The sequence below is a fragment of the Montipora foliosa genome, chromosome 3 (assembly GCF_036669935.1).
Source record: "Montipora foliosa isolate CH-2021 chromosome 3, ASM3666993v2, whole genome shotgun sequence".
In the NCBI taxonomy this organism is placed as follows: domain Eukaryota; kingdom Metazoa; phylum Cnidaria; class Anthozoa; order Scleractinia; family Acroporidae; genus Montipora; species Montipora foliosa.
Window position 1 is genome coordinate 69895863 of NC_090871.1, and position 12508 is coordinate 69908370.

General features: G+C 39.0%; 1 protein-coding gene across 1 annotated transcript in view; it reads left to right on the forward strand.

The window, feature by feature from the left end:
• LOC137998116 (tetratricopeptide repeat protein 28-like) overlaps positions 1–12508 on the forward strand; it is a 40218-nt gene that overhangs the window by 23425 nt on the left and 4285 nt on the right. Inside the window, 4 exon segments of the mRNA XM_068844534.1 lie at positions 1803–2095; positions 8852–9193; positions 9672–9816; positions 10591–10654. Of these exon segments, the coding sequence (XP_068700635.1) occupies positions 1803–2095; positions 8852–9193; positions 9672–9816; positions 10591–10654 (844 nt within the window).

Below are 12508 nucleotides of genomic sequence, written 5' to 3' on the forward strand. Positions count from 1 at the left end.
AGCATTTGAATGGTGACACAGTTAAAAAAAAAAGAATCGTTTTCAGAATGCCAAAAGAAGAGAGAAATTGTTGAACGAAACCCCAGAACAAAGAACTAAAAGATTAAAAGAACGGGCTGCGAAGGGAAAGGAAAAATTACTGACTGAAACAGTGGAACAAAAAACTGAACGGCTGAAGAAAAGAAGACGCAAATTGTTTGGTTGCTCTACTTGTTTGACAGTGTCACGACGTTTCTCTTCTAGTCCAGTTTTCCAAATACATTGAAATCAGTTGATTACATTTTTTTGCTCTTATACTGTTGATTTCCCTAAAGCTGTAATTAATTGCACACCATTATTATTTCAATACCATAGTTGATTCAATTAAATATTGCACATTGTTGTGTAGCGGTAATCAACCTGTCATTTGCCTCTCAAGCTGGCCCATTGTTTATGCCCTGACTTCAATTCAAAACTATGTACTTAAGCCGCTGTCACACATTGAAACTTTTGGCTGAAACTTGTGAGCAACGGCGCTGCGGAACAAGTTTCAGGAAGCATTGCACCGTGTAACATGATCGGTTTTGTAAAAGTTTTTTTTAACTTCCGTTGCGAGACGAGTTTCACGAAAGTAGAAGCGCTTTGTATTTCTGCAACGGTTGCAGCAATCGCAGTGGTGATAAAAACAAGAGTTTCACCGTGTAAAACCACTTCGTGAAACTGGTCTCGCTCGGGCTTGTTATAATACGCTGCGTAAGGGAAGCGGAAATCGGCTAAGGCAAATTTCGAGACCAGTTTCAACGTTCCCGACCGAATTTCGACCTTAATGTTACACGGTGCAACGCCTGCTGAAACTTGTTTTGCAGCGCCATTGCATAAGAGTTTCAGCGAAAAGTTTCAACGTGTAACAGAGGCTTTAGTGCAATTGTTCCATGTCCGACCACGTACGCAGTGCGTACCTATTTTTGTCTTACGATGTTGGGTATAAGGAAGAATTCTGTTTACAAACATTGCTTTTGTTATTCAAATGTGCGAACCACAGCAACAAAAGACCCTTTGTTTCGACAGCCAATAAGGCTCTGGTTGGCACATTAATAACAATAAGTGACGTCAACGATATCTTCCCTATAGCAAGAACACAATTTACCAAAGGATACAAGGAGACAGAGTCCACTTCATTTTTAATTTTTTTCTGTACTATTAGTTTTAAGACGTATGAACTTTTTTCTTTGATATTTAATTTTAACGTTTGACTTAAAGACGATTATGCTGGGAAGAATCTGGCTTCTTCTGCGGGCCTATAAATACAATTTAGCGATCAATATCAAGTAATTTTAACAAAGGGCATAAATTATTCCAATAATGACATCTTGCAGAGTAAGAGGGTTGAATTCTCCTGCCAATGAATAGAAATACTATTCAAATTTCTTCCACAAGTGTTGTACGTGTTGTAAAAGGGTCTCGAGCATTTATCATCTTGGATATAACCTATTGTACATTGCTTTGTGTTTGTTAACAGGATCGTATTAAGAACTTTAAATAGAAAAGCTTTCATGCATGGTTCAAAGGCCATTTCATGAGGGAGCAAAAAGACCTTATTTAATTGATCTTCTGATAGGCTGAAAACATGACTTAGATGTTGGTAAGGATACAAGTTAGATCTTTGTCAAAGCATGCACAAGGTCACCTCCGGTCTCCATTCGCCAGTTGATCAGGTTACTTAGCAGAAAAATGCTGTGAAACGCCCAGCCTTTTCCAAGCAGAAAAAACCATAGCAAAGCAAATGTAGTTGCTATTCTGGCATTGTTCTCTCTCTTCTTCAGGTGCAAGAAGTTCTTCAGGATGAATTCAATGGTCTCAATTTGTGCTCGGGACCAATATTACGTATTTTGGGCTCTCCCAGTGCCGAATTTTGGAGGCCTGTTACAATTCAGTTGCCAATTACTCATGGACTCGATCCCGAGTACATTCCTGACCCTTCAGTTTGTCGAGTCCGGATATTTTTTCTTAGCTCCGATGGAGAAAGCAAGGAATGGATTGAAATTACCAGTGACCTTGAAAATCCTGCAAGTTTTGATGGCAATTTGGTGAAGTTCCAGGTTCGACGCTTTTCAAGGTGAGTATACGAAAGTTAGTAAAAATAAGTCTTTTGACACTTTAGAGGTACAAGAGGAATTATGCAAAGCAAGAAAAGTGGTGTCAAGGCAACCTGGTACCCAGGACCCACAAGTCAAGGGAGAGGTCCTGGTAACGAGGTTGCCCCCAAGGGGTATATATTGCCCTCCGAGATCTGCATATTTCTTCACATCATGCGAACCCGAATTCAATAACTCAGTAATGGTACTTCAATATTTCAATAAATTCCAAGAAAAAGGTTCTCCTCAATTGATCTCTTTTTCAGTTCCATCATTATGCTTTCTTATCGCAGGCTTTGTTATATTCCTTGTCAGTGAAGTGTCTACTCAAACGAGATCTTGTTTTCTGAAATCAGTTCTTTAAGTGCAGTTCTCCCCAATCCTCCTCAAGCGTCTGTACGCTGGAAAGCAATTTCTTGACTGTTGTGGGTTCTCAACTCTTTTACTAGAAGACTGTGTTAAAATATAACACGACTTTTGTTTGTTACCTCTGATGCCGATTTGGCGCAACGTGACGTCATTTTTCCGATCTTATAAAATTACCGGGCCAATAATGTTATTTTATCGCCTGGCTTTGCCCTGAATCTAAGGCTTCCAAAACATTTCAATATGAATAAAAAATATTAAAAGGAAACGTATCCGAAGTCTAGACGAATGTAAATGTATCTCAAGTATCCCGGCAGAAGGAGATCTTCATTCGTTTTTGATTGGTTGGTTGCCTCTAATATGTTGCTATTTTAACTTTGAGTAGAATGGTTGACTAATAATTCCTTATTTCTAGTCCTTTATTTTAAGTTTGCATTCAACCTTAGGTATTTTCTGCTTTCTTGACCTAATATAGCGTACTTATTTTACCGTTTTGCCCCCAACAATTGCATTTTAGTGCAAGTTAGAAAAATTAGTACAAAATCATTTGGCCCACTGCTGATGGGGATCATCAAATTAGCCAATCACATCTCAAAGGAGACACATGCAGCCAGCAAAAAACGCGGGAAAGCGCGCGCGATCAAGTCCCTGTAGGCCTTTTGCAACAATTAGTCACATGACTCATAATTGGTGAACTTGAAGTTCGGGCTTTAAGGTGTGCAGACAAGAGGGGTCATGTTGCAGCGATATGTTTCAGCGACAAAAAGGTGTGTAGTGCACACTGAGGTGACATTCATTAGGGTCGTGTAGCGGGGACATGTAGCAGGGACATGTCTCTGCAACAATCCCTGAAACATGTACCTGCAACATTTTCATGTGTGTGCACAAGTTGTGATTTTGTCCCTGCTACATGTCCTCGCTACACGTCCCTGCAACATGTTGCCTCAGTGTACACTACAGACATTTTTTGTCGCCGGACATGTCGCTGCAGCATATATGGAAAGACCGTGTTTGACCTAGCCAGAATACAAATTTTCAGAGAAATACTATGTAAAGAAGAGATTTTATGGTCATTTTAAGACTCAAGAATTCCATACTTCTTGTTTACGAACGAAAAAGCTTTAGCCCTCCAGTGGAATTTTCCATACTTAAGCACCAAAAACAGAGCTGAGATTCCTATTCTTACCAAGGACCAAGTGAGCGAAAATAAATGTGCAAGGGTGGAAATTTTCAGACTGTCAAAGCGGTTTGAAAACTTAAGAAAATACAAGGGTTTGTGTGAAAATCATTGAAGCGTGACTGGAGGGCAAGCCTCCTTTTCGCATACAAATCCTTAAATTTTGTAAAACTGTGAAACACCAGTTTAAACAATATACTTACGAAAATCGGCATGGTAGCACATTTTAAGCTGCTCTTTTTATTGCTGGAAAAATAATTTCATGTACTCGGCAGAATCATGGTATTTGTGAAAAAGAGGTCACTTGACCAATTGTTGGAAAAGGCCTATTGGTCTTTTCTTTTGTCTTTGATTGGCTGTGAATGTAAGCGAATCAGGAAGTGTAGCAATTAAATATAGTCGTGTGGAAATTTTCAGACTGTCAAAGCGGTTTGAAAACTTAGGAGAATACACGGGTTTGTATGAAAATCATTGAAGCGTGACTGGAGGGCAAAGCCTCCTTTTCGCATACAAATCCTTAAATTTTGTAAAACTGTGAAACACCAGTTTAAACAATATACTTACGAAAATCGGCATGGTAGCACATTTTAAGCTGCTCTTTTTATTGCTGGAAAAATAATTTCATGTACTCGGCAGAATCATGGTATTTGTGAAAAAGAGGTCACGTGACCAATTGTTGTAAAAGACCTATTGGTCTTTTCTTTTGTCTTTGATTGGCTGTGAATGTAAGCGAATCAGGAAGTGTAGCAATGCCAAATAAAAGCGATCAGGCGCTTCTCTTGGAGTTTAATTTCAATGTGATACAGCTCTGCCACTCATATATGAAGGTGATTCCCTTGTTTTGTATCGCACAGCTCATACTGGGCGTAACATTGCGACTTCGAAGATGGCAGCCTTTCTTGCCGGCCATTTGAAGAGAGACAACAAAGGCCGCTTTTGCTGCTCAAGAGCTTTTAAGTGCAATCATGTTAACCTTTCTCGGCTCGGTTAAGACGTGGTCATTTTGAAACTCGCCCAAATCCTTTGCGGAAAATGATCATTTTGAAGCCGAAACTGCCCCTTTGCTGTCCATTTGTCGTCGTGTTGCGAAGAAACGAGCACGGTGACACGTAATAGGTATACAGAAAACATATTTCAAGGAGCAAAAATCACTTTGTTAGAAGATTATAGTCCAGGCAATCAAGTAGGCTCAAGTTTTCAGTAATATTCAGTAGTTTTTGCTATATAACAACAATTTTTCCGGTTGATCAAGTTTGGAACTCGTTTGGAGTAGTTCGGCAAAAAAAAACAAAAAACCACTTAGAATAAAGGGCATGCAGCGCGAAAAGAAGGACATTGACTCCATCTTTTTATTTCATTTTTTCAATGTCCTGTATGTGAATATTAATTGTGCCAGGTTTGGCAAAAGTCTGGATAGTACGTCATTTTCAAAGGAAGTACCTTAAATAGGCTAGTTGCAGCTAGAGTTCACATACCTGGATACCACGTAGCAATGCCATTATGAAAAGCCAGCTCTCCAGCAAACAAAAGCGATCAAAAGGTCATACTTATCAACGTTTCAACAAAGACTACTAAGGAATACAAAGCTTAAATTGCTACTATGAAAATTTTTGTCTTCAGATTTTGAAGTTGTGTTTACTTAACACCTGACTACAATCTTGGACAAAACTCTTGGGAAAAATTCTAGCTTAAGCATCATTTAACATGCACTTACAAAGTATATTGGTCCTTTCCCCCCCCCCCCCCCCCCCAACCAATGTTGACAATGTGATTCAAAACATACTGTACAAGCCTTTGCCCGTCTTTTAACCAGCATTGGAATGGGGGGAGGGGGTAAAGTGGGAAGAAATTAATCGTTATCACGCAGACAAATTAGCGCGTTACATTTTCCCAACGAGTTTTGTCCAAGATTGTAGCAAATTTACGAGCTTTGATTTTTATCCAAAGGCTGCTTTCTTTGAGTGTAAGTTCAACCCATCCTCTGCCTCTGAGGGGACGATTATCGACAATTCTAATTTTCCCCAATTGACTATTATCATCAATTTAGGACGCTTAACGCTTGTTAGGGATTATGGGAAGTGAATATCTATTTTTAAAATCCGAACTCCAATGCCTGAACTCACAGGACTCGAACCTGGGAATGTTCGATTAATAACCCTTTCATTTAACCAGTAGACTACCCCATCTTTTAATATGTCAGTATTTTCTTTGTTCCCAATGCCCCTGTGAACGTGTATTATCACCCGCTAAGAAACAAGTTTAAACAGGAGAATATCATGATGCCATTTAGTAAACTTCAAGAGAAAGCTAACCATTTTAAAATCAAGCACTAGACGTAACCACTGTTCAGCAATATTTTATATGTACTAATTAGTGTTGGTAAATAATCGGTACAATTGTCAGGCAGTTGATCTTTAGTGGTTAAGTGGATAAAAACAATTCCTTCAAAGTGGGTGCTCCAGGTTCAAGACCTGTCCAGGAATGCAACTTTTACTTTTTTTCTTTTCATCTGCAACCACAAGTCCTGGGACATAGTAATCTAAATTAACGATAACAGTCAATCCAGAGAAAATTAGGAATTGTTGGTAATCATCATTTCAGAGGCTGAGGACATATTGGTAAGTTTTGGATTTCACGGTCCGCCATTACTCACGTTCAAAACTGACCGATTGGACCTCAGAGGGGTGGATCTAAATAAATAAATAAAATAAATATTGCTAGTGCTAATCACCCTTACTTGCAGTCGAGGACTGAATTGCGAAGGGTGCGGCTCACGACATCGGGCTGAAAGCATACAAAGGCGCCTCTGGCTGCCGCTATACAGTCCATGTTTGATGTCGGAGCACAGCACCACAGCTAGATGTCAATTAGCTGTGAGTCGATTTTGAAAGTTACGTCATTTACTCGCTAGAATTTCACCGAATAGATGGTTTTCACTCACGTGACTTGGCGGCCATATTGGTGTACAAAACAATACAAAATGTATGCATGGAATATGCATAAAAATAGAGTTTGGTTCCCAAAGGAGAGAACGTCTGTTGTTCTTGTACACCAACATGGCCGCTGTGACGTCACGTGAAAACGATCTATAAATGCAGCTTATTATTTACGCATAACACGAGTTTAAAACTCTGAGAGCCCGAAACTTCCTTTGCTGCGTACATAGCATTGCATTTTTAAACTGTAAGTCTTTCATATCATTTTCTGCTCGATCCAGCTTGATCAAGATTTTAAAGTTAGTAATGGTTGACCATTACATAAGAAAAGACCATTTGAAATAAACCAAATTTCATTATGTTACATATAAACAAAGAATACATGAATCTGAGGATGGCTTAAACAGAATACTAGATTCCTTATTGCAAGCACCCTAGATAAAACTATATACATCTGTAAAGTTAAAAATACATAAATATGTAGTAAACAATTGAATTATAGATAACTAATACATATAACACAGTAGTGCAATCTAGCTAAGATACATTTAAAATTGAGGAGGAATTTGTCATAATATAATTTTAGTTCATTTTTTCTATAAGTTAGTGAAGAGCTAGATTCCTAGATACTCAGGGGTAAATTGTTCCAAATACAGGAATGTGCACAAAGTAGGTATTCTTAAATTCTTCAGTCCTACAAAGTAGCACGCTGAGAATAAGATGATCAGTACTGCAAAGAGGTTGCACACAAGAGCAAAGTGATACATAATATAAAATATTCAAAGAATAAAAGTTCTTAAAGCACTTAAAGAAGAACACTAAATCACTTATTTCTCTACGATAACACAATGGCAGTAAGTTTAGTTTTGTAAGCGTTCATTTTCTGGGAAGTCCTTACCGAGAATAAATCTAATTGCTCTTCGCTGAATTTGTTCTATGTTAATAATGTTCCTTTTAGTATGAGGGGACCATACTGTGCTAGCATAATCCAATCGAGATCTGACCCAAGCTATATATAACTTTTTTTCTTGTTTTGATGTACGTTATATCACTGCATGTTCGATAAAATACGTTGAGCATCATTTGTGCTTTATAAGCAATAAAATCTACATGATTGTTACAACTCAAATCATTACTAATTAAGATACTCAGGTCTTTTTCAACATTCACTCTCTCTAGTTTAGTTCCACGAAGAAAACAGTCCCCTTCAATCCCTGATTTAGTACGAGGCGCTCTCAAAACCTTGCATTTCAAAACATTAAATTCCATTCCCCAGGTGCAAGACCATTCAAATAAATTATTCAAGTCTTCTTGTAACCTGTCACCATCATCCTGACCCAACACTACCCGAAAACATCTAGAATCGTCAGCGAAAATAGTCAAAGATAAAAATTAAGAAAGGAAGAGGCCCTAAAATTTATCCTTGGGGGACCCCAGATGTCACGGGAAGAAAGTCAGACCCTTCGTTATCAAGAACAACTCTATGTCTCCTGCCTGTTAAACAAGACCTAAACCAGGACAAGAACTGTCCTCTGATGCCAAAGCATTCAAGCTTATAGACGTAAAAGCTACTCACGAGGAACCCGATCGAAGGCCTCAGAAAAGTCAAGATGAATGACATCAGCTTGTTGCCTTAGCTCAAGAGCTTTAGCAAATTAATGAACTACCTGAATCAACTGGGTAACGGTCGATTTTCCTTTAAAACCAAGTTGCCAATGGGTAAGGTTTGTGGACATGGCTCCCAAAATATCATTGAAAACAAGCCGTTCTAGAATCTTAGAAAGCTCAGCTAGAATTGAACTACCTCCATAGTTGCTAAGAGCTGCCTTGAAATCGCCCTTATGGATAGGAACAAGATTGGCATCTTTCCACTTCTCAGGAAAGGATCCGCACTCCAGAGAGATATTGAATAGTTGGCACAGAGATGGTGCAATTTCGGAGGCACATTTGGGTGAAACAGCTGTCTTTTTTAAATCGAGTCTTAAAACTTGGGTCACTTAGTGTTTTGTTAACATACTTTTGGAATCCAAAGAAAAAGAAGAATTGATCTTTTGGTCGTAGTAGCACTATGGCTTGTCTGAATTATAAAGTTTTTTTAATGAAGATCTTTTTGAGAGGATATTGAGTAAAATGTAAATGCTTTGTTAAAACCTTTTAATTACAAAGGAAAGTTTATGAAATGTTGCTTGATAAGGCTCTGTCCATACTGAGTTATATTAATTCCTCAGTCTTTTTCGGCAAATTTATATTTTTTTAAGATACACGTGTTTCGTTCATTTGTGCAAAGAAGAGATCAGATCAAATGCTTCTGGGATTATTACCTACCTGTCAAGTCTCATATGGAATCAGCCACGAGAGGCAAACTTTTTCGCGTACTTTCAACCAGCAAAACGCCTTAATTCTCAAGATATCTTGTTCCTAATCTGCTATCCCGTCCACCTCAGAGAGAAGGTCAAACAAGAGCATGTCAAGGAAGGAATAACGTCTTGCAATGTTAGCTCTAGAAGGAAGATGATCCCGGGACAGGATAAGGCATTTGTGTTCGTGTCAGGTGGAATGTGCCCAGTCAGTTTAAAAGGCATGGATGATTTTTATTTGAGGTATTTTATCTCTTCAGTATACCTAGGGTTCTGCGAGGGGAATTTTCTATTGTTATCTGTTTAACGTCTCAGAGTTCTTATCCATGACAATTTATTAACCTTGTAGAAGTTTCCGGGGAAAAATCGCTCGTGCGTAATCACACAATTTTACTATGGTAAAGTTTGTATTTACCTAGAGAAAACCTCTCGTAACCACGTTTGAAGCTAATAGCTGCGCTGTGTAAGCACAACAGTTGATGCCTACAACTGTCAGTGTATCACACTACAACTCATTGTCCTTCCCTTTGGGAGAGGGGTGTGGACTTTTTAACGTCCCAAAGTGCTTTTGCGCAAGCGCTGGGGTGTAGGTCTGGCGGTTTATCACTTTATACAAGGGAAGAAAGTCTTCAAATGTCTGTTATTCATTAAGGATTTGCAAGAACCGGTTTTCTAGACTATTCAAGAAGTTATCTAACAACGAAGCTATCTTTGGAAATAGGTTTGACGGCGATGCCCCGTTCGACGCCCAGGTACGAGTTCGTTTGATCAGCGACCAAAAGTATTGTCAAGTGGATTTTCGCAGCACTCGAGAAAGCACAGGAAATAACTTGTTGACTACACTGTTTTTAAAATTGGATCACCAGGTACTCGCTCTCTTAGACACTTGTGTCCAGAAATTCACCAAAGTAGATGCACTCTCAATAATGTCAATTGTGACATCCAACGCGAGAACTCCTTTTAATTTAAGTCAAAAGCAGGAGCTCATCAAGGGGAGCCTCTATCTCCCATATATGGCCTACGTTGGAGTCAACCCTGTCCCGAGTAGATTTAATATAGAACGCCTCCCCTGGGAGATCCAGTACGCCCACTGGTGTAAAAGCCAATCAAAACAAAGCTATGGCAGTGTCAAGGGAATTCTTTGGTTTGCATAACTGTCTCTAATTCCCCCAATTCCCCCTCGTGTTTAGATGAGACTATGTAACACAGAAAATGTCCTCTATGAAATATTTCTCAAAAATAAATTCGACAAATGAAGACAAATGCTGGTCTTTTTCTTTTACTTCTTGATTGAAACAGATTTTCTTGATTCACGCTCATATCTCCTACCAGCCAATCAAAACGCGCATCTGACAACACATAACTAATTAAAATTCGTGTGATGTCACAGCCGTGTTTACATACTCTCATCTAAACACAGCTATTGACCAATGAGAGTACATGTACTATCCTAATTTTTTTATAAGTCATATTTGATGCTGCTCCTTTTAATGATCCGTATGGCATCCTCACTGCGTGCTGCGCAGTGTTAAACGAGCTCAATAAAAGCAAATTTACGATGATCACTTGGAATTAAGTCGAAAATATGTTTAAGAGATGTAAAGAAAATATTTCTAGTGGAGCTTTCCAAACTGCTTCAGGAACACAGTTCGCCAGAAGAAGGTGGTGAGGATCTGAAGCAAGCAGGAGATCGTCTTCTCGAAGGTGTGTAGGTTTTCGTAAAGAGAGAAATTTAAGAAAATGTATATGATTAGTGTTCTGTACGTACGGAGGACAATGACTTGTTATTGTACTTGCGATGGGTTTTCCTCCAATCCGCTGTCGTAACGTTAGTAGAGGAAAAGGGGAACTTTATTTAAGTGTCTAGTAGTTCCAGCGCTGGAGCACTAATTGGGGACACTGTTGGTTTTTGAGGAGAGGGGAAAACCGGTGTACCAGGAGATAAACATCAACCCACATATGACGCCGAGCCCGGGAATCGAACCCGGACCACATTGGTGGGAGGCGAGTGCTCTCACCACTGTGCCATCCTTGAGTCCTGAGTCACGATAAAAAGGGCTTTAATCAAAGACAACAGCCGCGACAACGACAACTGTTCCACAAAGCAAGAATATTACTCAGTCTGGTAAAAAAGGAAAAATAATCGTGCAGCGCGAATTTCCGTGCATTTTTTCCCGTACTCGACAACAACGTGAACATACAACAATGAACCATTAATTTTCTATAGTATAAAACCAGTTGTACCCATCTAGTTAGAGGGTAGTGAACAACTTGGAATAATCGCTAAGTACTTGCGTTAGCGGTAAGGTTATATTTTGGAATGACGTTTTCGTTAACGTTGCAGTTGTCTATGCTTAAAATCCCTAAAGAAACGACAACAGCTACCGCAAAGACAACCCCACCGAACAATAATCATCTTTTAAAAGAGGAAAAGTAATCATGCTTTTGACCACAACGTGAGCGTACACAGGTTTTCACGTAACATCGTCGCAATGTTGGTGGACGAAAACAAAAGATCTCTCATTAGCTTCTTTTGTTCGTCCACCAGAAGTCGTACATTTCACAATTGTTATTGTGTCTCTAGAGTTTGGTTGAAAAACGTCCTGTAATGTGAACTTATCATTTTCTATTTTTAATCTGAAACTGCTCTTACCTTTTTATTTTTAGTAGGCTTTGCTCATATTGTACGACATACATGAACGAGATGGAATAATCGCAAAAGACCTTACGAAAGAGCATATAATTTGAGGTGACGTTTTCATCGACATCACCGTCTCAGATCTTAAAGAAAGGAGCTCACGAATCAACGATGTTTGCACAATGGGGCCCTTAGATTGCGTGACATGCATATAGCAAAGGTCTATTGTTGGTTTTCACTCACGTGATCAACAGCCATGTTTTTCAGCGAAAACAAAAGAAAACCTTTGCATAACAATAGAGTTCAATTCTCAGAGGATTGGGTCGGGACACAAATATGGCCGCTGTTTCTTTGTTTAGGGGCACAAAGATGGTGGCTGTGACGTCATGTGAAATCCAAGAATTTAAAAAGAGCACCTCAAGCAAATGTCTCCTTTCCAAAAAAAGCTTCAAGTAAAGAGGAAATGTGAAAATTAAGTATTAAACAAAGTTTTCATGTCCATCTACTGATTGGCGAAGGAAAAGATTGCTAACACAAAGTTCTTATCCCTTTAAAATTTGTGGGAACACGCAGGCTCACGACCTTCAGCACTTCACATATCCTGGAGAAGGTGCGCTTCGAGAAATGTTTCTCATTCTCGGGCAAACGTTTGTCCCATTTGTTAAGTAAATCCATATACAAAAAAAAATCCTACTCTTCTTCTTTGCTTCCAAAGTGATTGTGGGCCGCACTTTAATAATCCGAGATTACTACTTGTTCTAAAGATTAAATCTCAATGCCAAGTTGAGAAAGATTGCACCATATAAACTGAAAAGCACTTTGGTCTCTGTGATGAGCTGGAACAACACTGAGGTTTCAAAGTACTTCTTGAAGCGAGTATGTTAGTGATGTCACCTATTGCCAATTAGGGCCTTATTGAC